The sequence below is a fragment of the Monopterus albus genome, unplaced genomic scaffold, assembly GCF_001952655.1.
Source record: "Monopterus albus unplaced genomic scaffold, M_albus_1.0 scaffold29.1, whole genome shotgun sequence".
Classification (NCBI taxonomy): Eukaryota; Metazoa; Chordata; class Actinopteri; order Synbranchiformes; family Synbranchidae; genus Monopterus; species Monopterus albus.
The window spans coordinates 4652734-4663503 of record NW_018127909.1 but is presented as its reverse complement, the minus strand read 5'-3'; the positions used below and the strand labels follow the sequence as shown (position 1 = coordinate 4663503).

At 41.9% G+C, this 10770-nt stretch overlaps 1 protein-coding gene across 2 annotated transcripts; it reads right to left on the bottom strand.

Moving 5' to 3' along the window:
* Window positions 1–1836: 1836 nt before the first annotated feature.
* On the bottom strand, window positions 1837–10226 carry pycr1b (pyrroline-5-carboxylate reductase 1b). Of its 2 annotated transcripts, none has more exons than XM_020596331.1 (9): window positions 10085–10226; window positions 9315–9428; window positions 9056–9126; window positions 8281–8460; window positions 8003–8110; window positions 7766–7879; window positions 4480–4572; window positions 3630–3793; window positions 1837–3257 (listed from the first exon to the last, which is right to left on the bottom strand). In XM_020596331.1, the coding sequence occupies exons 2-9, from the start codon at window positions 9379–9381 to the stop codon at window positions 3080–3082; spliced, it is 975 nt and encodes a 324-aa protein (XP_020451987.1). In that variant the 5' UTR covers window positions 9382–9428; window positions 10085–10226; the 3' UTR covers window positions 1837–3079. The 2 variants fall into 2 exon arrangements, with proteins under 2 accessions (XP_020451987.1, XP_020451986.1); XM_020596330.1 differs by having other exon boundaries at window positions 9315–9408.
* Between the last annotated feature and the right edge of the window lie 544 nt (window positions 10227–10770).

Below are 10770 nucleotides of genomic sequence, written 5' to 3'. Positions count from 1 at the left end.
TCCCATGCTAAACTGATGTGTGTGTGTGCGCGCGCACACACACACACACACACCCCCCTAGTCCAGACTTTCCATTTAGGATTATCTGCCATTGAACTGCCATCTTAGACCCTCTGCTAGTGTCAAGATGATTGACACAGAGCACATCCTCTTCACCTTGGGTCGAAGACAGGCGCTCAAAGCTGCTCGACCAGTGAAAGGTAACATAAGTCTAGTAATGAGAGGCAAATGGAAGTCTCTCCAGGAATGGCTAATCTTAACAGACAGCGGCAGAAGGAAGCACAGAGTAACCTTTTGGCATAAAAGAGGGATTACCGAGACACTTCAGCAGCGGCAGAAAAAGCCATTGCACGCACAAATAAACAGCCCGAGTGCACTAAGATTATGCTGGGTGCAATTTAATCAAGAGACACTGGTGTGTGTATTACTTTAAAGAAAATAAACTAATCCTACAACAGCTATAAATTGTTCAATTATAATGACGACATGGCTCTTCACAAACCATCACTTTTCTTCTGTCATTTTTATTTTCCCATTATGCACCTGTGTATTGCCTGACTAGACCCACAGGCCTATCTTGGTCCAACACAAAGTGGCATCTGTTAATCCAAAATGTAGCAGCCTGGCAGGCACAGACAGGCCCAGATGTCTAAAAAGTACTTTACAGACTTCAAGTCTTCTGTAGCTACGATCTCTTAACATACACAAATGTAACTGCATTTCCACCCTCTGCTATCGCCAGAATTCAGAACGCAGTGATATTTAGCATCCAAGCCTAGAGCGCCCAGTGGTCAAAGTAACATTTACTCAAGTACTGTGTCTACAAACAGCTTAGAAGTACCTGTATTTTACCAGAATATCCATTTTATAATGCTACTCTATGTTTAGTTTGTCAGATAATTTTAGATAAAAACAAATGATTAGCTTAGAAAATACAATTGATGCATGAGCAGACTAAACCAGTCATTTTTACTCTAAAGTAAGTTGTGTCAGGCCGGGGCTCATCGCAAACCTTTCTGATACTTATGAGATGTTAACAGTTACCACTGGACTGAACCTCCTAGTACAGTTAAAACTACCTCCACCTCTATCCGCTACAACACAAATCATCACATAATATATCAATATACAATGTCCTATATATTATCACTCACACTAGCATTTGAGAATGAATACTGTGCTTTTGACATTAGCCAACACCATGTCCTTGAATAAAATACTGAATCCAAAACTGTTAAGTTTAAGGGAGTGTGCCATTTGCACAATGCACTATTAGTAAAGATATGAGCGCTGCCTCCGCCACCCCTATGTTTCTGAACCTGACAAGTAATCATCTGTATGTGTACTTTATTTTCAATTTTCCTATTGCACATTCCCTTTTCTTGTTTGCACATTCATTTTGTTTTCTTGCCTCAGTTGTGTCTGCTCTTTGCCTTATGGAACAACATTGTTCATACACACTGAGCCACTGTACCGGAGTCCTCGTGTGTTCAACACACCTGGCCAATAAAGCTGATTCTGAACACCTCAAGGAGAGGAGAGAGTGGTCATACATTGCTTTCTGTCAGCAGGACATAGTCACAACGCACCTCGAGACAAGTGAGGAAAATCCTCTCATTAAAAAAACAAAAACAAAAGACATGCAAGTCTGATCTGACTTGGAGAACACAGGTTAAGACTGTGGGAGAGATCTAGATGACACATGTAACCATAGTCAACACCATTTACCATGAGGTGAGGTGTAGTTACATTTGATACCTGATTTTAAGTCATTTTTAACTGGCAACTATGTGAAGAGTTTGATCTGATCTTTAGAGGCATGCAAACAGGTCACACTGATTGTAGGGCGCCACCTGTGGTCTAGGGCACATCTTTATTACATCCTGACAGAACTGTCTGGTCAGCACTAAGGAAGCCTCAAAGTAGGAGTTATCCAAAAAGAAACAAATGTAAAAGGTGGGAAACCAATAAAATTTAGGCCAATGCCTGATTTTTGTCCAAACCAGTCCAGTGCTGGACAAATTAGATTAGGAACAACGGGATTTGATTCTGCTTCTTTAATATTCACTGATGACTGGCACACCCATTCAGCAATCACTATGCCCAACAATACATAACATGCAACATTATGGTGTTAAAAATATAAAGAATAATACAAAAAGCACAATTTGGACAGACTGATGTCTACTTTTATATCATTTGTATAATAAATATAGTGTTTCATTATGCTTTTTTCTAGCACTTTCAGGTAACAACATCACATGCCCTTATGAGAGCAAATGTAAAAAATGCCTTCATGGTGTAAAACATCTGAAGGTTCAAGATAACAGTTCAAGATCGTCAACATCTTTGAGAGCAACAAAAATGAACAGGAAGTGACCAGAGGGAGCTGAAGAAACTGATGAGTATTAAAGCTCGGAAAGACCCTTATGTGAGGGAAAACGTTCCGGGCTAAAGGCAAAATGTTCTCAACCTCAGAGCAGTGTTGCTCTGTGACAATCACAACAACCAAAAATAAAGTCATTAAAAGGTGTTTGGTTCAGTCAATAACAGTACAATACTGCAAAAACAAAAATGATAAGCAAACAAAAAGTAGGACATGATTTTTAAAGAATGACATTAAAGACGTACATTAACGGTTTGATGGTGTCCCAGCAGCCATCTGCTGTGTAGCAGGATCACATGATGACCCAATGGGTCTCCACTGTTAAAGAGCACGCACGCGCACACACACACACACACACGCTCCTTATTGTGGATCCTGATTTGTACAACAGTAATCCTGCATCACAAGACAAGGCTGTGATTCACCCAGAATGCACCTGTATTCCTGTGTCAAGTGGTGGTCACATCACTAGGTCCCAGTGTCTGCATGTCACTCAAGTATAAATAAATAATTTGTGCAAGCCAAATGAGTCCTAGCCAAATAAGTAATTTGGCTATGACTTCAAACCAATCCTGAGTTCTTATTATTTTACTTCTATGGTAGATCAGTTTAAGATGTGGCCAAATGTACACACTGGTACACTTAAACCTCTAACATGTTTGTTTGTGTGCGTGTGCCTGCCTCTGTGTGTACTCAGTTCTTCTTCTTCATCCCAGGGCTGTGAGTGCTGAACAGGCTAAGCCCTGACGTGCTGTTTCCATTAGCCACTCCGCTGACTGCGACTCCGGGCTGCTGGAGCACCTTGTCCAACGTGGTTTTCTTAATGGCTGCTGGAGAAATGCGCTCCTGGTCTGCCAGGAACTGGAGCTCCCTGGTAGGGGAAGGGAAGCTCAGTGTCAAGTGTACGGTATAAACGTAGGTAGTGTGTCTAATATTATCTTTACTTTTACCAGTGAAAAGCAGCAACCTTTAAATACTAAGCTGTGAAATCAGAGTGGGATCACTTGACACAGAAACACAGTCAAGGAAGAACTGGATGCCTGACACCTTTATAATTCTTTGGTATCAACTTTAAATAAAACAAACATAGCAACATTCTGATATAATTTAAATCTATGCAAACAATCCACAACACCCTAACAACTGAAACCTAAAGCTTTTGGGACCCAAGAACGGTAGTATGTCATGGTGATGGCACCACAGACATGAATGCGACCTGAGTTTCCAGGTAGGACAGTCTCACCTTGTCCTGATGCACGAAGCCTCCACTGCGTTGATCAGGAGGCTGCGAAAACCACCACTCTCCAGGAAATGCAGGGCATGGATGGTGGCGCCCCCTGGTGAACACACGTTGTCTTTCAGCTGGCCGGGGTGCTGCTCCGACTCCAGCAGCATCTTAGCTGCTCCCTGAAGAGGAACAGAAACACGAGATAGAACTTCAGAGCTGGCAGGAGATCAGGCTCGGTATGAAGAACAACTTACTGTTTACTCCTAAACTGTCATGGAGTGCTGATGCAGCATCCATCCTCAGCAGCAGTAACTCCTTTCCTCATTAATGTGAGTGGATGTAGATGTAATGTAGAATCAATCAGAAATAATGATAATTTCCTCCAGGAAATTCAATCTAACCTAATGTAAAGACTGTTCAGGTAGCAAGTTGGCTTATAAACCGTAATTGTTTCTACAGTGCCTTTGGTGTTCCACACAAACAGATGTGGGAATGAGAGGAGACATTCAGACAGAGTAATGTCTATCTAACAACATCTGAAAATGCCTTTGCAGAAGAAAAAGCAAAACACAGAACAGTGCTTTTAAAAGGAGCTCAGCGCACAGAGCACTGGGCAAGGACGAGGCCTGAAGCAGCTGCCATGATTAAAAAAAAAAAAAAAAAAAAGAGAAAATTGGAGAGAATCATTACCGGTAATCCATTTTGACAAAGTGTGATCACATCAGTGTCTGCATTAACGCAATTAAGCAATGTTTAAGACCATTACTCAGCAAACAGAAAAGTCTGCTCTTAGCTTTTTCAAACTGTAATTACCTACATAATCCCTGCAGAAGAGGCACACAAGGACACACTAAACACAACTGACCAATAGGGCCTGAGCTCCAAGTCTGACAGCCAGTCTCCTGGGTAGACCCATCTTCACGCCTCCATCTGCAAGAGCATCCAGGGCTGTGAATGCCTGTTTAAACACACACAAACACAGACACACAGTCAGCAGTCGTTCCTTTAGGGCCACAGTGCCATCACATCTTTAACATATGAAAAGCTGGTCTATAAAATTCTTAGTCTGATTTACCACAGTGTGTTTCGACATTACCTCACTGCTTCTACACACCCCCTCTACACTTAGGACAGCATAGCACTCAACCTTTACACATTTTTTTTTTCCTGCTTACACAGTTGACATGACCATTCTATAAAGCAGGAAGGACAGAGATCTGGAGATACAAACACAGCAATGCAGGTCTTGTACATTTTCTAAAGGAAACATTCATTAGAGAAGGCGATGCACTCATTTAACCTCGTATCCCCGCCACTGTTTTTCAGATGTCTCCAGCCTGAAAACAGGCAAAAGCCACTAAATGACAGTGAGCATGCAGAGGCAGCTTAGACTTGACTATTGTATATACAACACTTGTATATATGGCTTAATCAAGTCAAATCAACACACAAAAAACTATTTTTGAAATTTATCAAGTAAAAATATAGCCATGAAGCCCTAAAGCTCAAGAGACAGACAATTCATGGTAACCTGCCCCCAAAATCAGATCATTGCTACCAGTGATGTCAATTATTTAGTGAATCAATGACAATGCAGAAGCTGAGGACATGCAGTGCAACTGTCAGAAAACATACTGCAGTTTGCTGTAGTACCTGGTTGCCACTAAATGGTGCCTCTTGGTGTTAAGATGAAGTTGTGCGTGTTTGTTGATTGCCTGTAAGGGTCAAACAACTTATAACACAAATGCACCTCCTTGTTGCCCAAGGAAGAAATAAGTGGCAGTGCGGCGCTCTGATCTCACTGCAGCTGGGGTAGCTCGCCAGCTGGTCAGGACCAGAGTGTCTTATAGCAATGTAGTTGCGTTGCTAAGGCTCAGGACAACCAGGACTCTAAACTGTATAAGCAACACCCCCTCTACACTTAGGACAGATGCATTTTAACGGTGGAAGTAAATGTTGAATATTTGTACATCCCTGGGGCATCTGTCCCAGTAGAGCAGGTGTTTCCTGCAGCTGGACTGACACTGGCTACAATATAAAACACAGCAGGAACTCCCAGCATCATATACAAGTTATGCATCTTGTGACAAAACTGGAGACTGGTGTAACCCATTCCATGTTTATTCTAAAGCGCTACATTATTTATTTCTTCCTTGGGCGCTACGTTATGTAAGGCTGAAAGCTACGGCCCTTTTGATAAAGAAAAAGAGCTTTACATATCCAACACATTTACTCAGATCTACTATAAGTGAAGCCTGGAAACTGTGCAGACAGCATTGTTTACCTTTATGAACTTTGTCTGACCAGTCTGGTGGAAGCTCCACAATTTTAAACAAAAGGTATTATTTTGTAGTGTTTCATTAATAATTCAAGTAACTTGTGTTTACATTCCTAATTTAACACATGAGAGGGACTTAACTGAAATAAATGCTTTGACTCATCACTCCTAGCATTTTTCCCACAACAGGTCTCATGGTAGCAATAGAACCAGTTGGCACCGACTCTGGGTGAATCCTTCACACACTGTACTCTCTTTTCTGACAAACAGAGCTACAGTGGTGTGAAAAAGTGTTTGCCCCCTTACTGATTTCTTATCTTTTTGCATGTTTGTCACACTGTAATGTTTCAGATCGTCAAACAAATTTATATATTAGTCAAAGATAACACAAGTAAACACATCATGCAGTTTTTAAATGAAGGTTTTTATTATTAAGGGAAAACAAAATCCAAAACTATAGAGCCCTGTGTGAACAAGTGTTTGCCCCCCTGTCAAAACACTGGTTTATCGCACCTGAGTTCAATTTCTCTTGCCACACCTGTTCGCAATCAAGAAATCACTTAAATAGGACCTGCCTGACAAAGTGAAGTAGACCAAAAGATCCTCAAAAGCTAGACATCATGCCGAGATCCAAAGAAATTCAAAAACAAATGAGAAAGAGAATAATGGAGCTCTATCAGTCCGGAAAAGGTTATAAAGCCATTTCTAAAGCTTGGGGACTGCAGCGAACCACAGTGAGAGCCATTATCCACAAATGGCGAAAACATGGAACAGTGGAGAACCTTCCCAGGAGTGGCCAGCCGACCAAAATTACCCCAAGAGCGCAGCGACAACTCATCCAAGAGGTCACAAAAGACCCCACAACAACATCCAAAGAACTGCAGGCCTCACTTGCCTCAGTTAAGGTGAGTGTTCATGACTCCACCATAAGAAAGAGACTGGGCAAAAATGGTTTGCATGGCAGAGTTCCAAGACGAAAACCACTGCTGAGCAAAAAGAACATAAAGGCTCGTCTCAGTTTTGCCAGAAAACATCTTGATGATCCCCAAGACTTTTGGGATAATACTCTGTGGACAGACGAGACAAAAGTTGAACTTTTTGGAAGGTGTGTGTCCCATTATGTGTGGTGTAAAAGTAACACCGCATTTCAGAAAAAGAACATCATACCAACAGTAAAATATGGTGGTGGTAGTGTGATGGTCTGGGGCTGTTTTGCTGCTTCAGGCCCTGGAAGACTTGCTGTGATAAATGGAACCCTGAATTCTGCTGTGTACCAAAATATCCTGAAGGAGAATGTCCGGCCATCCGTTTGTGACCTCAAGCTGAAGCGAACTTGGGTTCTGCAGCAGGACAATGATGCAAAGCACACCAGCAAGTCCACTTCTGAATGGCTGAAGAAAAACAAAATGAAGACTGGAGTGGCCTAGTCAACGTCATGACCTGAATCCAATTGAGATGCTGTGGCATGACCTTAAAAAGGCAGTTCATGCCCGAAAACGCTCCAATGTGGCTGACTTACAACCATTCTGCCAAGATGAGTGGGCCAAAATTCCTCCACAGCGCTGTAAAAGACTCATGGCAAGTTATCGAAAATGCTTGATTGCAGTTGTTGCTGCTAAGGGTGGCCCAACCAGTTATTAGGTTTAGGGGGCAAACACTTTTTCACACAGGGCTATATAGTTTTGGATTTTGTTTTCCCTTAATAATAAAAACCTTCATTTAAAAACTGCATGATGTGTTTACTTGTGTTATCTTTGACTAATATATAACTTTGTTTGACGATCTGAAACATTACAGTGTGACAAACATGCAAAAAGATAAGAAATCAGTAAGGGGGCAAACACTTTTTCACACCACTGTATCAGTCACTCACATAGGCTGGTCCACTGCCACTCAGCCCAGTGACGGCATCAATGAGGTCCTCCTCCACCTCGGTGCAGAAACCTACACTGGCCATCAGCTGCTCCAGTAACTTGCCATCCTCCACCTGAACAAGTGACAACAACATGCTGGTAAACAAAGTAAAAAAAAAAGTGGACCCAGCTCAAACGTCCTGTTTACCGTTATCTCATTCAAAAATAAAGACTGTCCTCCGCCTGCTCCTCCTCACCTCTGCATGTGTCCCAGTAGCATACACTGTAGCACCCTCTTTCACCACCACAGGAGTATTAGTCATACACCTCATGACTTTAGGAGCTGTACGGTACTGAAGGAGCTTCTGTTAAAAATTGAGAAAAAAGAAAAATCATAAGATACGATGACAAAGAAAAAGTAAGGAAAGACTAACAGCTGGTTTTGACAACAACAACACTGAATCACAAGAGGGCTAAAGCAATACAAGGAACCATGGTCTGCAGGGCAGGAAAAAAGCCAATGAGGGAGGCCGACCTTCTCTATGGAACTGATGGTGACGCCTGCAGCACAGGAGACTATGAGATGGCGGTCCTCTATGTCTGGCCCAATCTCATCCAGAACGAAGGGGATGATGTGTGGTTTCACAGCAAGGAACAGTACATCGCTCTTACTGACAGTCTCTTTGTTGCTAGTTGTCAGGTGCACCCCCATTCTCTGAAGAATGGCCAAATGTGATAAGGAACAGGGAAGAAGCCAAACATGCACACAGTATAAACTCCTGGATAAACTCAGGGTCGCAGTTATGCTCACACCACGTACATGAGTCACAACACGTAGATGAGTTACTAAATCTTGAGTTCGAGTCAAGTCACCAAAGAATAGTCTGAGTAGAGTCCCCGTTACCTGAGTCAGTGTCATCAAGGTCTACATTAAACACAATTGACACAGCTCTCACAGTTTCAGCGGCAAACAGGTTTTAACATCAATATCTTACGCCACATTATTATGTCTATTACAAAAAGCAAGCCTCCAATCCAGTGTAAAAACATGCCAAATTTAGTCATGCAAATCGGATTCGCTGTGGCGACCCCTAATGGGAACAGCTGAAAGTAGAGTAGTAGTAGTAGTAGTACAAAAAAAAGTCTAAGTCTCCAACTTCTGAGACTGAATGTAGTCATTGCTTGAGTCCGAGTCATCAATGCTCAAGTCCAATCTGAGTCATGCGTCAGACAACACTGGCTCACACCAATGCTTCCACTGCTTCCCATTGTCAGACATTACACAACCATGCAAGAACTGGCCTTCTCACCCTCAGTCCTGCCACTGTGGGCAGGTCTGTATCTGGGGAGCTGGCTGTAATCCTGTGTGTAGCAATCACACCTGTGGAGGTTGACAGGAGGAAGTGATGAGTTAGGCAAGACTGTATTCACCGGGCCCAACAGTGCAATATTGAGAAAAGTGTGTAGATGCGACTGTTTCAATTCTTGCAGGCCCAAATTCAATTGATGTGGGTTTAAGGTTTGAAATCAGTGATTTTAGAATCAGTATATGGCAAAAAGTGGCCTCACCTGCAGCTGTAAACCCTTTCACCAGTGCATGAGCCAGCTGGCCTGCTCCAATGAATCCAACACTCATGTTGTCTAATGATGTGGTTTCTCTGCTCTGTAAAAACAGTGGGGAGGCTGTTGCATTTCAGTGGACCAAACCTATGAACCAACACCCTAATACACATCATGCCATACACATTTTGCTTTCAAGTTAATGATAGAGCGAGTTTTAGTTTATTCAAAAGCAAAGAGACAGGCCCTGGAGATGATGTAATCTATAGAAAAAATCCTGGAACAGGTCACCAGAGAGTGAATGATGATGAAACATCTCCTCTGACATTGTGGCAACACCATGCGGGTTGTTTTACTGGGATATGGGCACATTAACAGCCGTCAGCTTTAAATTCAGATAAACCTCATTTGCATGCAAGTTAACATATCAAACAAAAATGGTTGTCTCTGTTTCGCTGTAAAAGGACCAACTACATAAACTAGCACCTGAAAAAAATAGGCTAATAATGCCGTGATTTCCAGCATAGTGAGTCAACTGAGTTTGGGCCTCTGCGAAACGTTACTATTTAAATCATGTTCCAGTGTCAGGATCATTTAACGCTGTCTCGTGTTTGCTAACTAACTAGTCGTTGTTGTTTTAGCATCATACTCAGATGATGCTGAGCAGGATGATAGCATTTCATAGCTAATCTATGACCGCCTGTCCTTGATGTGCTAGCTAGGTTTCACAAGCAAAAATGAATGAGAATGACAAATTCACTTAACATGAAGACAGTTACCTTTCCCTAGATGTTCCAGCTGAAAGTCCTAAGCTAGAGGGTGACCAATATTTCCCGGCGTTAGAAAAAGAAATTGTCAACGTGGCTTCCTTTTTCACTCAGCTCCCAAACTGGTCCAAACTGTAAGAAACAGCGACATTGGCCAATCACGACAGAGATAACAAGAGCGTTTGACCAATGAGAAACTAGATCACAGTATTTGGGTGGAGCTTGGCGGTCCACGCGCCCTGTTGCATCAGATTATTCTGAGTGGTGATAAATGTAGGTCAAATATTATACTGTATGACCTGTGGCATATAAAGGAGGTTAGGTTTATACTGGGCAAAGACAGTGCCGACAGCATCTGTTTGGTGCTTGTCTGTCTGATTTAACAGAAAGACGGGCCATTAATTGTGCAGAAAACGCGTATACACACACCTTATACTTTATATACTTCTACTTTTGATAAAGTACACTATCTTTTGTACTGTAAAAGAATACTTTTGGAAAAATGTAAATGCAAAACTTTCACTTATAAAAAATATTCTTACTGTGTGCCATGACTATTTTTACTTAAGTAAACAATCTGTGAAATTCTTCTAGCGCTGCAATGTGCAGGGAATTATACAATGAAAATACACCTTAACAGACATATCATGTAGAATTTCTATGCAAGACTCCATATGAATTAACCTCTGTGTTATCCC

Excerpts from the sequence above, each read along its gene's own strand:
- pycr1b (XM_020596331.1), bottom strand. The coding sequence starts at position 9,381 with ATGAGTGTTGGATTCATTGGAGCAGGCCAGCTGGCTCATGCACTGGTG. Across the intron at positions 7,880-8,002 it reads CTACTGGGACACATGCAGAG|GTGGAGGATGGCAAGTTACT; the intron begins GTGAGGAGGAGC and ends TCACTTGTTCAG. Across the intron at positions 4,573-7,765 it reads GTGGCAGTGGACCAGCCTAT|GCATTCACAGCCCTGGATGC; the intron begins GTGAGTGACTGA and ends GTGTTTAAACAG.